A 20783-nucleotide genomic window follows, 5' to 3' on the forward strand; every position below is an offset into this window, starting at 1 on the left:
CCCTGCAGGTGCCAGCATAGGTCTTCATAAATGTCAGTGAGTGTCTAGGTGCTGCAGTAGCTTATTGGGTGCCTAAATACTACAGGCTTCTGTCAGTGAGCATAGTAAAGGTCCACTATACTTGTGTGCCCCCATACAATCTTGTGGCTCTTTTAATGATATCAAAATGAATGCTTGATAACAGTCAATATATTATTAAATCATTTCATATGAATCCAGCAGTAGCTGATAGCTTCCACACTGGTGAAACAAGTGACTCCACTAAAGGTTTTGGAACAAACTTTAAATAAGCTATCCATGGTGCTAAATCAATATGATGTGGAAACCACCAACCATCACTCTTTGAATCAATACTTTACAAGGAAGATTAGAGAATCAGAAAACTGTTTTGTTATCCCAGTCAAATGACATCAAAGTACATGATTACTCAAATTCTGCTTTTAAAGTCAAAACATTTAAAAGATATTCTAATCTGGGAACAACACATGAGAATAAGAACAGAAATAATGATAAATAAGAACCTGACCAAAAACCAAAAGACAGCAAGTATAAATCAGCCTAAAATAGTTCTATGGGAGACTTTCTTTAATTCTTCCCTCTGTCTCAACCCTTGATGGATTTGCATTGAGAAACTCTAAGCTTATAGAAGATTGTTTTTCCTTGATCTCTTTGCTTATACTGATAAACCAAGAACATTTCAGCAAATATTAATTACAATATGCAGGATTTTCAGACAGGAATCTTAGATTATATATCAACATGTGATGCATAGGCACATCAGTAATTAACACATGCAAATCCTTGAGAAAGCTTACCCAAGAAAACAGACAACAGTTTTGCTATGTAAACAGCAACACAAGGCATTAAAACAGATGCAAGGAGTAATGACTATCATGAGTACTATTAAAAATTAAACACTTATGACTCCACCCAACATAATCTATGAGCTTCATAAAATGTATACATCCTTAGTTCCATTAAATAATATGACCTTGTAAAGCATAGGTTTGTTGTTTTTAAAGAGGAAGCCATGGTAAAATTGGGGGGGGGGGGGCAATTGAAAGGCCACACACCTAGTCAATTGGTTTTTTAAAAAAAGTCTAAGTTTCCTCCATGGCCCCAGGGGGATATCACTTACTTTTGGTTCTCCTTAATCATTTTAGGCTTACTTCTGGGATAGGAGGATATTAAGGGCCTCCAAGTGGCATGGTTGTCACAAGTGATCCCATAAAATGCACGTTTACCAACCCTCTTCCATGTTAAGGAATCATATTGTGGAACTTTAGAGAATAAACACAACAATACTGGCTGTCAACTTTCTGCTGTGTTGCATTCATTGATGGTCCAGTCCATAATATGTTCTGTGGAAGAGCCAAGGGTGTCCCAAACCTGGAAATGTACGTATTCCCTTCCATTCCTTGTTAACACACTCAGTTTCCCTCTCCTCCACTACTACATTTACATTTTAGGGTCTTCAAATCAGAGTCCCATTTTACTTGTAAAACAAAATTGTATTGAAGGAGCAAGAAAAGAGCAGCCTTCAGACTTCTATTTTGTGGCCCTAGACCAACCCAGTTTTTAAAGGGGGGGGGGGTTTGGAGCAGTTTAGCTGAATTTTAGAGTCCCTCAGACCATTTTAGGCCTAGGGGAGCCCAAGGAAGTGACCTCTTTTAGGCACTGGTCCTCTTCTTGGCCCCCTTCCAGTTTCCTAGTGGCATAAAAAGACAGGTGAGTAGAAGGGTATGTGGTTCCCCAAGTTTCTCTGAAAGTTCAGTGAGTCCCAACCTTTGACTGTTGCCCATTCTAATTGCAGAATCAATTCCATATGTACATTATAAGAATGGACATAAACTACTGTAAGTAAAACTTCTTCATGTCCAGGATCTCCATGGGGTGTCTTCCAACTCTATGATCTCATGAAACCTTTGAGTGAGAAAAACTGTACACTATTCTACCACAGGGGGGGGGGGGGTTAAATTGGTTAAACAGAACAGTTGTATTCAACAGTGTATATAAAACCATTGCACACACAAGAAGTTATCACTGTGTGGTGGCTTGATTTGTCTTTGACAGTTACTAAAGGCATTTGGCTCTCCTTGTGTTATTTTTTCCTCAATGTTTTTCAGCCTGGGTCTTATAAAAGCGTTCTTTCCAAAACTGCTAAATAATCTTGTTAAGATTATTACATGCAAGCTTCATAGACCAGTCTGTAAAGGCATCCCCAAGTTATGAACAAGATGGGTTCTGTAGGTGTCTTCTTAAGTTGAAATTGTTTGTAGTCGGAATAGGTACATTTTAAGTGTACTCCAGATACATGTATGTATGTATGAATGTATGTATATACATATATATGTGTGTGTACACACACACATGCTTTGGATAGTATAGGAAGGGGTGAATGTGGTATTTGTTTTACCACAAGGTGCCCCTGTTCAGAAAATTCACTTCCTTTTATGTCCCTGTGATCACTGGATTTTGAAAAAATGTGGCTTGTGGAAACAAGGATTGGTGACAAAACTTCAGTGGAGACACCATCTCCCCATGATAACTCTTTTTAGGAGTGGATTTCCCTTCTGAGGGATAGTTTTCTCTCACTTCCTGTTGTCTCATCCCCGTTTGTAACTATAAGTTGGATGTTTGTAACTCAGGGATGCCTGTACACCAAAACTGATATATAAAGTACACTCAGATTCCCTCCTCAAAGCCAGATAAACTAGACAGACAGACAAGGGATGGTGAACTACAGCTTTTAATACTACTTTTGTTACTCCCGTGTTTTACAGTCATTTACTGGCCTGACTTATGATTTCAATAATGATTTAGATTGGATTCTGATTTCATTGATGAGACCTGATGGATTTGTTATATTGATGTAGTGATGTATTGATATTCATGTTTAATGATTTGTGATCCTATTGCTTTTAAATGCTTAATGATTTTGTATTGTGTATACCTAAATTGTTGTAAACCGCTCTGAGTCGCCTAAGGGCTGAGAAGAGCGGTATACAAATAAAGTAAATAAATAAATAAATAAATAAATAAATAAGTTAGTAGTAGTGCACTCAGTCATTACTACTAACTGAAAAATATCATGGCAATCTTTTAAAAATATTTTTGTTAACATTTTTCTGTGGGTAAATATAAGTAAGAAAGAAGGAAAGGGGCAGATATAGTTTAGGGATGGCAGTAAGGTAGACATGAGAGGGGCTAAAAAGGATGTGAGGAGGAAGGTAAGGCTTGGGTCTTGAAGAAAGAGAAAGAAAGAAGAGAGAAGAAAAGAAGAGAGAAGAAAAAGAAAGGAAAGCAGAGGTGGGGGAGGGGTAGGGGGACGTTGTTGTATTCCAATCTTCCTCTTCATGGTCAATTCCTTCTCCAATCACTTATTATTTCCCTAGTATGCTTCTCCTTTTCTCTCTCTTTGTTGGGACTGTTTTCCCTGTAGTTGTCTGCTTGGGTTATATTAGTATAATATTTTTTTTCTGTATTCATATAATCTTTAAATAATTGCCAGTCAGTTGTCTTCTTGGGGTTTCCTGGACTCTTCAAGATTAGTTGGGTGAATTTGTCCATGTCCATAATTTCCATAGTTTGGATTAATCATTGTTCTTTTGTTAGTCGTTCTTGTGTTCTCCCATTTCTAGCATATACAATTCTTGCTGCTGTTATTAGGTAACTACAAAGGATTTCTGTGTTTATGTCTATGTCAATGTCTGTATCTGTTTATCCGAGTAAGAAATACTCTGGTTTCATTTGTATCTTGAATGTGAGAATCTTTTGGAATACTTCCTAGATCTTTCTCTGATAACTTCTAGCTTTTTCACATGTCCACCACATATGGTAGAATGTACCTTCTTGTCTTCCACATTTCCAACACTTTTTCTGCATGTTTTTGTAAAAAGATCCTAATTTGTTTGGAGTTATATACAATTTATAGAACATTTTATACCAATTCTCTTTTAGATGTATTACATAGATATATTTTAATTTCTGATTCCACATATGTTCCCATTCTTCTAATTTTATTGGGCGGCCTATATTTGCTGCCCATTTTACCATGGATTCTTTTATCTGTTCCGTTTCAGTGGACCAGTCCAGAAGTTTTTTGTGTATCCTTGTAATCATTTTATTTTCCATTAGAATTATTTTGTCCCAAAAAAATAATTTGTCTGCAAATCCTTAGCAATCTTATAGAGATGACCAAAAGCAGCCATTCACACTCTATTCAGAAGTAGATGTTGAATCATTACACAAACAAATTAACAGTGCTACTAATTGCATTATGCTACCAGTTGTTACGTTACTGCAAGAAAAAGAATGTATGTCATTACCCCCGCCCCCAAAGTAACACATTACAGGTAATATTACTTAGAATATATTCCTTCCAAGCCCTGATGAGATTCTGTTACCTTGCCACAGTGACTGCATATTATTTCAGCACCTATGGCACTCATGTGTAACCTCAGATGAAATGTTTCTGTATCATAGTAGCTGAGTACTAGCATGACATAAAGAAGCCTGGGGGAAAACACATACATAAGCAGTAATAGGAAAAACTTAAATAACGTGAAGATGCCAGAGAAAGTAGGCCATGGCATACACATTTACTCCCCAATTGAGTTGCAAAAATAAAATCCACTCTGCTATTTACATTTTATTTTGCTTTATAATTGCTTCTGTCCTTTAACTTGAAGACAAATACGTCTCTGAGATGTAATGCTGACAGCCACGCTTAATTAGATGTAATTCAGATGTACTAGTAAGAAAATTCCATCCATGTGTTTAAAAAAATGCATGTATATGGTGGTGGCAGAAATTCAAAGACCACAGAGAGGTAAGAAGTCAGTATTACTCTTTCTCAAAGCTACCCTGGACTGATGGAACATCTCATTGCCTATGAAGCCCTAGAAGCCAATGTGAACCAGAGAAACAAGATGAAGAACAGAACAGAAGAACTATAATTCACAACAAGGTCTACTCCGTGCCCTACACCTTAAGAGAAGATGTGTCTTGATCATCTGCCAATCTCCAAGGCATTTCAGGTATTTAACTATCTGAAGATGCTGTGGAGGTGAAACAATCAACACATGTGCCAATGGGAATGTACACCCTACTAGAAGGGGAAACACGGCAACAGCTGTAGGAGTGACCGCAGTTCCTCCAACCCTCTGCTCCACAAATATTGCTATTTCTTAAGGGATCCTCTTCATGAAATCATATGCAGTATGCTGTACAAAACATCATTTTCCAAAAAAGGTATTTGGAAAGGAATTAATATAAACCACAGATTCGGTGGCATAAATGCTGTGACAGGTCTGCTCTCTTTACGGAAGCCCCATCTGTGCTCTTTCGCCAAAGAAACACAGTTGCTCTCCAAATGTCAAGAAGTCAAATGCAGGTAATTGAGCATATCCTATGTCACTTCACACCTCCATATATATAAGCTCCACTTTTGATCCTCCATCATGCAAGGTCATTTCCGATGTGGCTTTTTTTCTTCAGAGGCTTTGAAATTCTGTTTGAGATAATCTGAAACTTACTTGTCATGGAAAAGGCAGCTTAGGTGGGTCAGCCATCCCTGCCCCCAGCTAATGGAAGCCATGCCCACAACCTGAAATGCGAAGACTAATAAAGGGGAGAAAAACACACAACAGCAGCATCGTCCTCTGCCTGAAGGAATTGATTTTCATTTCCCAGTTTTCAGAGAAAGATTTGCAGTGTTTGGAGTTTTAGTAAGCAATATATTCCAGAAGCCTGGGAAGAGCATCTTTTCCTTGACAATTGAAATGAACATTAAATGAAATCTGCAAAGCTATTTTCCCTTGCACAGTCAAGAGCTGACAGAAGGGGAAGCAGAGAGGTCGCATAAAAGACAAACACGAAGAAGCTGAGGGAGAAAGTGTAGAACAATCATCCTGAATCGCTTCTAAAATGCTGTAATGCAACTAGGGTCACTCGGAGAGGAACAGTCGGATCAGGGGAAAATTAATAGGGTTTTCCCCATATACTCTGAAGATTAAAATTTTGGAGCATTCAATGCAATTCATTCTTGTAATTAAAAAAAAAAGACTTGGGTAAGCACTAGCTCTGACTTCACCCTCTTTTCCCCCTTAGTGGTGATTGTGCTATTTTAACAAAAATATTTGTTTTTCAAATATGTGGCTTATCCTCACGCTTTTTTACAGCAGTATAATCCACAAGCTCTCCTCTGCTCTAAAAAAGTGATCTTTCAAGATTACCTTGCAAACTCAATTCTATGAGTGTTCATATTTATCCCGTATTTAGTGCCAGTCCCACTAAACGGCAGTTTGACAATCTGTTTTATCTCACCCTGCAATGTCTCTCTATAGGCACAGCTGCGTAATTAGCAAGAAGCTAGAGCAGCAGCACTAAAAACTGCTGCAGCAACAACAAAACAGATTTTCAGACTGAGATACCCTGGGTTGTGATCCTTCATAGAAATCTGTTTTCAGATACATTCAGCACAATTGATCCATGCATATCCTGCTGCATTATCAATTATGCCCCATTTCAGCACACAATTCTCTCACAAAGCCAAGGGACTTAGGTCAATTATTGGTCTATTTTGCACTACTGCCTTATAATAGAAAAATCCCAAACAGCAGATATTAGAGGAGCTTGACACTCCTATAGTACTTTTGGTGACTCCAGAGCAATAGAGGGAATGCCTTTTGCAAACTGGATAGTTGGGGTCATGTTTATACAAATTAGGTCTTCTCATCAACCATGCAAATGCCTGACTCCAAATTAAAATAAATAGATACAATGAATAGTCAATCAATCCCTCTCTAGATGCTACCTCTTAGTAATTGTTTTGTATTTCTGTTCAGGAGCATATCTTGTTTTTGCACAAAACCGACAGCTACAACTGCATGATTTTTCAATGGATTTGTCTTTTCTATAAAACACACAATTTCCATCTCCAGGTAGCATCAGCACTTAACTGGGCATTTGATTGCTGTGATTCCTGCCTGTCACATAGACAGCAAGGAAAAATGAAATTGCCAGCATTCAGTAGTGCTGCCAATTGCAGCTGATGCACTTCCATTTTGTCCCCCTAATGCAGTGATTCAGACCAATTTGCTCTGAATGATATCACCTTGTTATGAATAGCACCAGTGAGGATGGATGAGGGAAAAACTGGAATTTAGATGCATACTTCAACTGCAAACCACCCATCATGAGCAACAAAGTCCTGCATTGATTTATACGGTCTAAGGATCCAAGGTCAACCAGGTCTTAACATAATTCTTGGATGTCTGTCGAAGAATACTAAAAGGAGGGAGGGGGCGGCTCCCGATTTCTATTTCCCCCGACCTGTCTCAAGACCATTAAGTTATGCTATTGTTTCCACTCAAAAATATGTGCAATATTCTACATAAAAGAAAGTTTAAGAAGTATTCTATTATGGCTACATGGCTAAGATGGAAAACAAATATGCACACCTTGTTTTTAAAAAAAATGTATAACAATACAAAAAATGTTTTCCAAATGAAGGGATATATTTGTATCTAGCAAATATATTATTATTGTGCATTAGCCCTGAGGAAAGTGTTAAGAAAAAAATACACATTCACCTATTTAAATTGAGGCTATATTAAGTACTGGTATCAGAAGATTTCCCGATGTGATTATTCATTATTTCAGCTCTATAAAATCTTTGGCGTATTGCTACAGCTAATTGAGAAAGAAGAGAAGAGCTGCAATAACCTAGTGATGTCCCTGGATGACATCTGAATCCTCTGTTGTTTTATTTCTGGTATGATTTGGGTGGGTGGGGGGAACAAAATTAACTAAGAAAATCTTTCACAACACAAGGAGAACATGCGAGTTGGAACAATGTCATTCCTGAACTTGTAAACTTCAGTGGCCACTGCCAGCAAAAATCAAATCATGCAGAAAATTGTAGCAACAGCCAATTAGCCCATGAAGGTGTGGAGGGGAGGAAACACCATCCTCCCTCTCATTCGTCCCATCTGTCTTCCTGTACCCTTCTTCTTCTGGAAGGCAGTAGTGCATATTTAAATTCTCCTAGACTGATTACGTGTAGTGATAAAAAATCATAAGGATTTCCTATCCTAATGGCACTAGAAAGAAGACACCATATGCATGATTAATGCTGAATGAACAACATGCACATGAATGTGGTATCAGCAGGTTGGGGGTTTAGTTTGCTTGGAATAGATATAGGCCGACAGCCATATAAGAAATCCCATTAAGACAGATATGATGTTAGTAAGGAACCTAAGTGTGATTGAACAGTTTGAGAAAACAGGGATTATAACACTTTCATTCATGCTTTTATAATCTCTGTAATGCAGTCTAAGCAAGGCTGCACTAGAAAATGATCCTACATTGCCGTTACCATTGAAGATTATCTTTCTAGCAGGTTCTAAGTAGTCAGTTATTTATTTATTGCATGGATGCAGTGGAAGACAGAGCACAAAGTGGATTTATGTATGTTGGATTAAACCTCCCCAGTCCCAAATTGCCTGTTGGATTGGGGGCAAGCCTGTTTGTTTTTATGAGGGAACTCATTAGTTCATTAGTATTCAATTATGTTTCAGTGAGCTTTGTCGGTTGAGTTAAGGCTGATGGTTTGTGTGAGCTGAGTGAAGGCTTGATTGCGTATTTATCAGTGTTCTACTGTTCTTTTGTTTTTAGGCCCAGCTTCTCTCAGGAGGCAAGGTATCTACAGAGAAGAAGTGAGTCAGACACTCGGTTGGGGAAGGAGCAAGCAGCTACTGGCTCTTTATATGACTGCAGCCCCAGTCCCTGGAACTTGGCAAACAGGCAGGACAACAAGCATTTGGTTTTGAGTGGGAGGCTGAGAGGCCTATTTTAGTGCCTATTTAATACTAATGAATATGGCACAGGAGCTGTTGCAGTGACCTACAACAGCTGTGGTATGTTTGAGTTTTTACTGGAAGATGTGGATAGGCGCACCTGTAGCAAGTTGGAAACTCGAGAGGTATGCAGTCTCCTTGGGGGAAAAAAATCTATGATGTAACAAAGAGGCTGACAAGGCTAGTCAAGTCTATTGACCATTACCATTAGTCCATGTGGGAACCAACAACACTGCAAGTTACAGCCTTAAGGATATCATAATGAGGCTCTGGGTAGGAAGCTGAAGAAACTTGATGTACAGGCTAACATTTAACTCTCCTCCCAGTTAAAAGACATAGCCTAGGAAGGTAGCGAATAATAATGGAGGTGAAGAACTGGCTCCACAAATTGTGCCGTTGGGAAAGATTTGGCTTCTTAGACCATGATCTGCAGTTTCACAAAGATGGATTTCTCACAGTAGTTGGCAGGAATCTCACAAACCTGAGTTTAAACTTTGTTTTGTGAGAGAGGAAGAGTGTCTTCTTGAAGACAGGAATTCAGATGCTGAAGATAATATCCCAAATGGTGTACAGAGAACTGGGTAAATTGTACAAGAACTCAAAAGTGTGTGTGGAGGGGGAATCTTAAATAACTAATTAAGAGAAATAACCCATGGTTTTAGAGGTTTCTGATACACAGGGCATGAGAAATAAATAAGATGAACTTAAACATTTAACACAGCAAAGCAAATGTGTTTTAGGGATTACTGAAACCTGATGGGATAAGTTTTACGACTGAAATATAGGAATAGTTTATAGTTAGCATAAACTGTTGTCAAAGAAATATCAAAGATATTTAAGCTTGTGAAGAGATCCATAATTTATATCTTTGCAACCATGTTGAAAATATGTTAGCTCTCATCCTAACCAACAAGGATGGCATGGTTAGTGGAGTGAAATGGTAGGATCCTTGGCTGGAGTTTGTTATACAGTGGAAAGTGGAAGTCAAAACATAGTCAGTCAAGCATTCTAGACTTTAAGAAAGCTGATTTCAGTAAACTTGGATAATTACTGGGTATGATCTTGTGGTCAGGAATACTAAAACAGAAGGAAGTTCATGATTGGTGATAGTCTCTTAGAAGTGAGATATTTGAAGGTAAAATTTCAGCTGCAATGAGCAGGAAAAATGGGAAATATCTGGATGGATATATAAAGTCAGGATGGATATATAAAGAACTTTCAACAGAACTAAAATTGATAAAGGGCATGTACAAGAAATGGAAAAAGAGGGGAAGGGAAACCCCCTTCAAAGGAATAACTAGCACGAGTAGTGAGAAAGTCAGAAAAGCTAAAGCACAGAATGGGCTTAGGCTTGACAGAGAGGTTAAGGACAGTAAAAAGGGCTTTTCTGGTTATGTCCATAGCTGAAACAAACAATACAGGCATTGTGGCATGGAATGATTCTCCTTGGCTTACACAAACTTGTTTAATAGTTCGGGTGACTATGCCAATTATTCATTCACAGTCATTTTGAGAGCCAGATAAAAGTGCCACATCTAACACAACAGGTTCTAACCCTGAACTAAGTCATGTCAATTCCACAGGACCAATTTAGAATTAAGATAACATTTCTTGTTATCTTCCTTAATGTAGTGCTCAAAGCCCCTCTTTAAAGAAAGAAAATTTAACTAAATGGAGCAGATTTCACAGAAATCCTTCTCCTTATTCTGCTCAGTTCTGCTTTTTAAGGCAGTTCCATTCCCATGTCCAAGGCAGTAACTAATATAAGACTGAAGTAGAGACAGAAGTAGCCCTATATGTATCAGAATGTAAACCCAAGCAAATACCACATTTGTATATGTATATTTTAGGTTTTGAATGACTACCAACTGTTTTCTGAACATATTAATGTGATACATAGTTAGCATCTGAAAGTGAAAACATAAGTTAAAAATGGGAAAGTAGTAGCAAATAAAACAAAATGCTAAAACGCCTTCATAAAAATCCATCATGAAACGGTATAAAAACTTGACTGTAAGGATCAACTTAGTTTAAAAATGGACACTCATTCCTTTCCCTTCAATTGAATTGGTTTTATATATGAGTCCCCGCAATGGGAAATGTATAAAGGCACAAGAGTACTCTCCAAGGAAGAAGGAACTACAATGGTTAGTCTTCTTTACCTTTTGTATAAAATAGCTAAAGAGAATAAACCTATACAAAGTCATGAACCACAGAATACTTCTTTAATGGTACAATCAATACTAAAGCCAAAAACAGAAAGAAGAAGGAGTAGCAGTTTTGAGTTGTCAAAAATGAAACAAAACCAGGACCCTATAGAAAACCACAAATTGCCCACTCTTTCACCTAAAAACTGAAATTTGATAATGGAAAGCAATTCAATATATTGCTATAATTTTGTGACCTGTTTTCCAGCAGCCCACATCCTGGAAACTAATGACCTACAAACTCTCCCTTCTGTTGTGTCTAGTACTTTAAGACAATTTAACTTTTGATGATAAAAGGCAGCTTAAAAACATTATCTGTCATAAAATATTCCAATCTGAGCGCTACTTACTATCAGCCTCCATTGATGACATCAAGCAGCACAGAACTACTGCTGGCACAACAAATACTGGGATTCTGAAGTTAGGCACCATATTCCAAAGTGGAGAAAGTCACCTTTACTCCAAGGCAAGCATTCAATACATCCAGGGTCACAGATGCAGATTTATTCCTGTAAATCAAAAGAAGAAACAGAAGTGTCAGACCCAAAACATGCCAAACAAGAAGACGGGTTTTCCCATATTGCAGCTTACATTATGCTAGAAGTAAAATAAAGGACAAAGAGAAGAGGATTGGATTTCATGTTACCCTTTCTTTTATTTCCCATGAAATCTTCTCTATGGAAATAGAGAAATATTGTATCTTGAGGCTCTTTGGTTTTGACAAGTCTTCAGACAATTTATATAAGGAGGGGGCTCTTCAAAGAATAACTTCCCTCAGTTACATAACATGGGAGAAAGGTATCTCTGTACATTTTTCCATATGAGTAGGGAAAAGGTATTTCAAGGATAAACCTGGAAGAAGATTGGGTAGCAGGGTTTGTGTCAGAAGAACTGTTTATTCTCGTTCATCATTGGGAATAACTATGTCTGCAGCAGAGTTATCACAAGCAAACTACATTTTTAAATTTCAGCTTGGATATTTATTGTAACTGCATTACAAAAAACAAAGCCTTGTTTTCAAGAATGAAATATTCCAGAACCATCTGAGCTTCAAACAAGATCCAGTCAGATTGCATCGCTTTCAAGGTTGCAAAAATATGAAATCTTGGAAACTCAAAATCCAACATCTATTGCAATTAAAAACAAAGCAAAATGCTAAATTAATTCATTAAGAACATTATTCCTATTAACTGAAAGGTTTTTATCAACTATTAAACTACAAGGTAAAACAGGCAATTATGGATACTTTTTATTATGTTATCCATTTGCTAAGATTGCCATTTATTTTAGGCTTGGTCAGATATATATCAAGTGCTTTCTCCACAATCTCAGACACCATTATACACTCTCACACATCCATTCCGGCGAAGTGGGAAAAAAAAAAGTTCAGAAAAAAGTTCAGAAAGAGATTAGAAATTCAAGCAGAACAGGAAAATATTCTTACAGAAGAGCAATTCAACCTCATGAGCATTTCTACTAGAAAAGGTGAAGTTTCTTCTCAGACATTCTAATAAATCAGACACTACACTAGAGTAGCAGACAGAATAGCTAAATGAGAAATTGAATAGAAAACAGGAGGAACAAGGCACTTGCACAAAAGAGAAAAGGACACTTATTAACTTGTTCCAATTGCAAAACAAAATGAGGACAACTAGTGGAAAGGATCTGTTTCCAGACACCAACAAAGTGATAAAAATGAGTCCTTTACAATTGAGAAATGAAACAAAAATTTGTATCTGAAATTCTATCGCAGAAAAAGTTAACATCCTACCAACTGTATACAGATCTATGATGGAAAACAAGAAAATTATTTTGGAAATAAAGAAACCAACTGACAGGTGACAACTGACAGGGAGCTCTGTCGTGGACTGGTCCATGAAGTCACGAAGAGTCGGAAACGACTGAACGAATGAACAACAACAAAGCTTTTTCAGGGCTTTTTCTGTTTTGATGAGGCAAAACAGAATAAAGAACTCACAGAATGTTGGTATCATAGCAAGTAATGAGAAGCTACACATTCACTTTTTATGTGTCACCAAGAAAGACAAACAGCACCATCTAAGAATGTGAAACAATATGCTGACTATGTTGTTAGTCTTTAATCTCAGACTACGGTACAACGTTGGACCATGTGGTAAAATTGTGAAACAGGTGACAACCTGAATAAAGTTATGCCATGTTCAATATCTCTTTGCAGTAGGCACCAAATAGCCCAAGGACTCGGGGGGGGGGGAGGGGGGGAGAGGAATTTAGCATGAAGGTATCTCATTAAAAACCTCATGACAATGTACACATGCTATCTTGTGGGGAGGTATTACAATAGGAATACTTCATGATTCAACCTGTATTTTAGAGCACCAGTATATTCTAAACCAGAGTCAACTATCTCAAACCCATACTAGGTACATTCATATCTATACTCAGGCCAACTTCTGAGTATATTATATTAAGTGTATTATCAGATGGATTGTCTGCTATCAGCCGTATTGAATAGATACTCCATTCAGCAGTGTAGTTCAGAGACACTCCGTGTTATTAAACATCCAGTTGCCTTTAATCCTTCTGATTGTTTGAAAATGGATAAACTGACTAATGAAAATGTGAAATAAATAAATGTGAAATAATGGATAAATTGACTAATGAAAAACTGAAAAATCTTAGGAACTACATTAAATGGTGTCTAAAGATGCTTCAAGTCCAAAAACATGACAAGAAAAGAAGACAGTCATAGGTAGGGTCAAAAGAAGGCCTTGTATAATATTACTTTGACTGTGCTTTTCACTGCATGGCAGAGGGTTGGACTAGATGGCCCATGTGGTCTCTTCCGACTCTATTATTCTGTGACTCTAAGAGGGATCAGAAACACTGGAAGGAACAGGAAACAACCTCAGGAGCCAGTCACTCACATTATATCTATTCTACTTGACAGATAAAAGGTTACAATTACTATATTAATGGAATTTCTATACTACAGGACAAACAGTTTGGTGAAAGTAATGTGAGAAAGACAAAGTGTACATGATGCGAAGTCTCCTTCAGATACTCAACTCACTTCTGAAGAGACAGTCTTTCTACAGTTGTTACTGTCCAGCAGGCAAGACTTTTCTATTCAAGAAAGATTTGTTAAACCAATTGTGGTGTTTTGTAAGAATCATACACCCCGTTGGTCTCTAGACACTCCCATCACCAGCACTGCACAACAGAAATCGCTCATCCTTTAAACTGAATTGGAAATTGAACTCCTTTAACTTAATGCATGCAATGTTTAGAGTCCATTAGAGCCAGCATCTAGGAGTCCAATTCTCATCAGGGATTACTGACTGATTGGTACAAAATCATGCCTCTAGCAGAGGGAAGCAGCTTTGTCATGGAATAATCCTTTAAAGTGTCAAAGAGTCGCCTCTCTCACCTTGATCCTGACATGATCTATGATCAATACATGTGTAAGCAACATGTGAGGCCTTTTATTACTGCTTTATTCTATTTAACTCCCATTTTCCCTCTCATTCTACTACAAGCACTTTTACCAGGCTGTGGGACCCTTCCTCACAGCCATATAACCCAGAATATCAAGACAGAAAATCCCACAATATCTATTTTGAACTGGGTTATTTGAGTCCACACCGCCATGTATTCCAGTTCGAACCAGAAAATGTGGTATTTTATTCAGCTGTGTGGAAGGGGCCCTGGATGTACTCAGATATGTTGCAATTAAAAAGACAGCAGCAACCATTACTAGACAATCCTATTCTAAACCTGTGAAAGGACTAAAGGACTAATTCTCTGTTTCTCAGAGAATTAGTTTCTCAGTATTTCCAATGGGGAGGATTTAGTCTTCCCTATCCTTTGGAAGAACTGAAGTATTTATAGCTAATAATGATATTCCACATACCCTATGGCTCAATTCAAATATAATGTTGAATTGCATTTAACAGCATGTAATAGCTTTACAATACAAAACTATTATACCTTTTCCACCACTGGAGGCCACTGTACTAATGATAGGAATACTGAATATATTGAATATATATAGACTTACAGACACAAAACTGTTGTTTAGGACTGATGATGCTTAGACCAAAGCATAGTTTGGTGGGATGATGACCCTGAATAAAATTTGAATTTTTCCAATGATCTATACAAGACAGACTTCAAGAGGACTTTTATTCAGTTATCTGAACAGATAGTCCCCACGTTATGAACAAGATTGGTTCTATAGGTTTTTTCTTAAGTTCAATTTGTCTGTAAGTCAGAACAAGTACATTTTAAGTGTAACTAAAGCTGTATGTGTGTGTGTATGTATGTGTGTGTGTATATGTGTGTGTGTATGGGGGGGAGAGAGAGAGCAATAGCTTTGGATAGCATAGGGAAGGGTTAACACCCCTGTGGTGTATGTTTTGCTGTCTGTACCCCTGTTCAGATGATGTCACCCCACTTTCTGTCCATGTAAATACTGAATTTTGAAACATTTGGCTTGTTGTGAAAACAAGGATTGGTGCTAAAGCTTCAGTGGAGACACCTTTTCCCAATGATAACTTTTTCACGAGTGAATTTTCCTTCCTAGGAAAAGATCCCTCTTACTTCCCATTGTCCCACCCCCATTCTTAACTATGAGTCATTTGTAAGTTGGATGTTTGTAACCCGGAGACTGCTGGTACTGTACAGAAGTGCACCCATTTAAAATGTCCCCCTACAACAGCCAGTTAAAAGCCCAAAACCTGTGTAAATAAAAAATCATTTCCTGCCCTGCCTAGACAGAAAATCAAAAGGTTTTGAATGGACAAAATGCAGCAGAAAAAATAGTGCAAGGTAAGTATTAATATGTCTTCTAGGCCAGTTGGTATCTAAGATTGCAGTTCTAAATTCTCAGGATGACTTATAAAATAATAATAATAATAATAATAATAATAATAATAATAATAATGACAACAACAACAACAACAGAGTGAAATAATAAAGCAAATTCACACAATATAAAATCAAACAAGATGGGCAGGCCAAATGGACAAGAGAAAATGATAAAGCAATAAAACCCTGGGTGAGGTAGCAATCGAAAATATGTAAGAAAGCAAGTAAAACAGTGGGGTAAGGCTTTCAGTTCCAGATGGAAAACAAATACATTCTTCTAAAACATTTTAAACCATTTAAATTAAAACATTTAGAGCAATTTAAAGTTGTCTTATATAAAATATTTTAAATATTCTAAATAGTTCAAGTATATATTTGAATGTATATAGATATATGGGACAAAATCAAACCAAGACACAAAGATGCTGATAGCTTTGCACAGAGCAATGGCTGTGAAAAATGATCCCAGGTTTTCAAAGACAGGGCATTCCACCACCCAAGCATCACAACAGAGAAGTCCCAGTCTTGTGTTTCCACACAAGCTATTGATTCCATTTATAGAATACAGAGGGAAATGACTCCAGTGGGCCACAATTGCATAGGCAGCTATATATCTTGCCACCTGGCTTCACCTAGAATATTGTGTTCTAGCCTAGCTTTCATGACATTATGTAGCCCACTGTACAATGGACTGTAACACTCCAATTTGGAAGTTATCAGGTTACTGTGCCCAGATTATTCCTATGTCACACAGAGCTAGTCAAAGCTGCCCTTCAAGTATTCCAAGCTCTGGATGTCAGCTGGACATCCTGCGACAGTGATGGATTTAGAAAGCTACACACTTTCTCCTTCAGGTGAGTTGCAATCCTACTTAAGACAGAGCACTTACCCAGAGCCAAGTCCTTGGAACCATCAAAGTGCTCAGCCTCAGTCAGGATTCAGTTTTAATTTACTGAGTCACATCCAGTCTTATTGCAATATCCCAAGCACCAGACCACAGCAGATGACAAGCAGAAGTTGGGACAAGTGTCATCAGCATATCAATGGCAACCAACCTTCAAGCTCTCAACAACCTGACCTTCATATACATATTAAACAGAATGGGGAGTAGCCTAGAATAATTGTACATCCCACAGTTTAATAACAATGGAGCTGAACAAAAATTCATCAGTATTGTGCTCTCTGGAATGGAGAGTTCCAGAGGCAGAACAAAATCACTACAACATAGTATCCCCACAGTTCCCACCCATACGGTCAATTCAACAGGATACCTGGTCAATACTAAAAATGGCTGAAAGATCTAGGAAGATGAAACAGGCAGTGCCTCGCCCCCATCTTCACCCAGAGCAAACTATCAGTTAGGAGAACCAAGACTTTGTAGATACCAACAGCATTCCTGAAACCAGACTGAAATTGATCCAGGTAATCTGGTTCCCCAAACTGCCTGCTTTCTTTTTGCCTCAAAAAGGGGTAGTAATGATAGGACAGTAGTTCTTACATGAATATCTATGGGCACACTCAGTCAATCTACCTCTATTAGTTGCTAAAATGATGCCAAGGAACCTTCCCAATGTAATGGAATATTGTTGAAAACAATATATGTTTTCCAAATTAGAAAATCAGATTGTAGGTCATATTTCTTTAACTTTGCATACTGGCAGACAAGAAAAGTTGACCAACCACAGAATTACAAGAATGCTGTGCTTGGGTCAAACAAGGGACCATAGAAAGCTGGTAGGACATTGCTCTACATCTGTTGAGAATAAAGACTCTTGCATAGTTTTTGTCCTGTATACAACATTTCTTGTCCAAAACAACACACTGACTATTTTGAAAACATTATTTGAATTTTCACAATGGTATAAAGATATACATACAAGTGACAAGAAGAAAAATGTTTTTCAGTCTAAAAACTTACAAACACATACAAGGGTATTTTGTTCAGTTTCCCTTCTGCTACTTGTTCCAATCTAACAGAAAAACAAAGTTATTGGGGGAAAATACAATAGCTAATAGTAACAAAAAGTCTAAATAATTATTCATTCTTATGGCTATTATTTTTACTTACTTGAACTAAGTCTGGCTGAATAAAAGGGACTCCAAACCTTTACCTTTTAAAACTTTTGGAAAGAAGAGGAAGTAAGCAATACTAATCAGTATTACACTGATCAAACAAGCAATCAGGATATTTCCACTTCAAACAGTCTGCTGTTGATTCTTATTGGTGTTTTGAATTTTCTTTTCTACACATTTTTGTATGTGTACACAGGCCCATAGCCAGGATTTTGATTTAGGTGGGGGGGGGGGGTGAGTTTGATTCAGGGGGGCTGAGTTTGATTCCGAGGGACGACGACACAGGATCTACCCTAGCAACCCTTTTGTATCATTATCCCAATACCCCCATGCATATGGGATATATTGAGCATGGTGATCAGTTCATGATATGAATAAACATAACAGTTTAAATAATGTACCAGTAAGGCCTTCTCATGGACCACCCTGAGAATTTCGGGGGGGGGGGTGTGTGAAGCCCCTCAAGCCCCCCCCCCCCCGGGCTACGGGCCTGTGCGTACATATATTGCACTGTCTGACATATATGAGAACTCAGTGATGGACTCCTTCAGCAGCATCTCCTATTATTCCCAACCAACATGCTACTTGCTAAGTTTACAATGGATGATGGGAATGATGGGGATGGTAGTGTAACATTAAAACTCCACTTCCCAGGACAAGTGGAAGTCTGCCAACCTTCCACTTGTGACATATTGCAAACTGACGTTCATAAGTTTTGACTTGGCCTTAACAGCCATTGACTTCTCTATTCCTTAATGACATGAGCATAGAACTTGGAAAAAGGAAAGGTTGCTTGCTGTTGCACTGACCTTTTGCAGCAGACAATGAAGTCCCATTGAAAGAGAGAGGAACCACCTCTTTCTGTCAATAAAGGTTAGTCTTTCTTTTTTCCTTAGACTTTTCTGAGAAGCAGTAGCAGCAAGGAAGAGAAATCAGTGTATGTTAGTGAACTGAATGCACATCAGTGATGGAGGCGTGTGTGTGCCTTCCACACAAAGGCCCAAAGAAAAGTTAGAGAAACCAACTGCCTTTGAAAGGAGAAAGAATTCTGTTTCCCATTGGAATCTACACAAGGTAGCAAAAATATGAGATCTTATAGGTTGGAAGAAAAATCACTTTGCTCCCAACCTTCTTTCCACAAATGGGGCTTCTTCCACAATTCTGGCAAGAAGCTGAATGACTATGAGGAATCTTGAATGTGATGCTAAAACCATAAAAGTCATATAATTGGCTCTGAGTTTTTGACAGTACAGTAAGGATGGGGGGAAAAGGCACATTTCTCAACAGAAACATTTTTGACATACTAGCCCAGAATCTGACATAGCTTTCATTTCAGCTTTCAATGTAGTAGCTGGAAGAACAGCCTCCATTTGGTACAATGCTCTCAGTCATGTCCAACATGCAATCCATCATATACTCCAAACCATCTGACAGGGAAGGATTAGCCTTTTCCTGGCCCATTTTTTCCTTCATGAACAGTGACAATGATTTGCCTCTTTCCTGGGCATCACTTGGTTATATATCACCTGGCTGGGAAGATGTTGCTGTCAGTCTAAGCCACCTCATGTCCGATAGAAAACCTAGGGAATGCTTTTTTAAAGTTGTCCCTTTACATCCACCTCAGTGAAATTATGTCACAATGAAGAACACCCATCAGAGAAATCTAGCTTTCCTGGTTTACCCAGTGAAGAACTTTAGCTACCAGCATCCCTGATTTACAATTTTCTTTTTCTGTCATGCATATTCACCAGTCCCTTACCCTATGTTGAGTTTTGGTATTTCATTAACCCCAGCAGTCCAACTCAGGACTGTTGATGACAGGGTGACTTACTTCATGGATAAGTTGAACGTGAGCCAACAGTGTGATACAGAAGCTAAAAAAACCAATGGGATTTTGGGCTGTATCAAAAGGGGTGTAGTGTTTAGATTAAGGGAAGTCATTATGCCTCTGTATTCTGCTTTGGATAAACCTTACCAAAGGTTTAACCAAGTCAAGATGAGACATGATAGCCATGTATAAATATGTGAAAGGATTTCATAAGAAAGACATCCTGGAACTCTCTGCCTTGGAGTGTGATGGAAGCTTCTTTCTTGGAAAGTTTTAAACAAAGGCTAGAGCAGGGGTCCACAAACTTTTTAAACAGAGGGCCAGGTCACAGTTCCTCAAACTGTTGGAGGGCCGGATTATAATTTGAAAAAAAAAAAAACATGAATGAATTCCTATGCATACCACATATCTTATTTGTAGTGCAAAAATCACTTAAAAATACAATAATTAAAATTAAGAACAATTTAACAAATATAAACTTATTAGTATCTCAATGGGAAGTATGGGCCTGCTTTTGGCTCATGAGATAGGATTGTTGTCATTGCTGTTGTGTGCTTTCAAGTTGTTTCAGACTTAGGTTGACCCTGAGCGAGGGCCAGGTAAATGACCTTGGGAGGGCCGCATCCGGCCCCCGGGCCTTAGTTTGAGGACCCTTGGGCTAGAGGGTTATCTCTCAGAGATACTTTGGTTGTGCTTTTCTTGTATGGCAGGAGACTGGACTAGATGGCCCATGTGGTCTCTTCCAACTCTATTATTCTATGAAATGCACACATTGGCCAAGTCAGCTGGTTTTTGCTGAATATTTGGATGCCCAAGAGTTAAATTAAATCACACTTTATCAAACAATTGCAAGAAAGGATGAGATGGGACTAACCATTAGGAGCACAATCTAATGTACCTCTTTCTTTTTATGTAGAATGCTGAGCAGCCAAACAAACACCTTGCTTGATTAGTCGGCAATGG

At 38.0% G+C, this 20783-nt stretch overlaps 1 protein-coding gene across 16 annotated transcripts in view; it reads right to left on the reverse strand.

Annotated features, from left to right (window-relative positions):
• PTPRF (protein tyrosine phosphatase receptor type F) overlaps window positions 1–20783 on the reverse strand; it is a 606212-nt gene that overhangs the window by 371754 nt on the left and 213675 nt on the right. For all 16 annotated transcript variants that reach the window (XM_067467927.1, XM_060773314.2, XM_067467925.1 and 13 more), the window contains one exon: window positions 11422–11580. In XM_067467927.1, the coding sequence (XP_067324028.1) occupies window positions 11422–11503 (82 nt within the window). In that variant the 5' untranslated portion in view covers window positions 11504–11580. The remainder of the gene's footprint in view (window positions 1–11421; window positions 11581–20783) is intronic.

This window comes from Anolis sagrei, chromosome 4, assembly GCF_037176765.1.
Source record: "Anolis sagrei isolate rAnoSag1 chromosome 4, rAnoSag1.mat, whole genome shotgun sequence".
NCBI classification, from domain to species: domain Eukaryota; kingdom Metazoa; phylum Chordata; class Lepidosauria; order Squamata; family Dactyloidae; genus Anolis; species Anolis sagrei.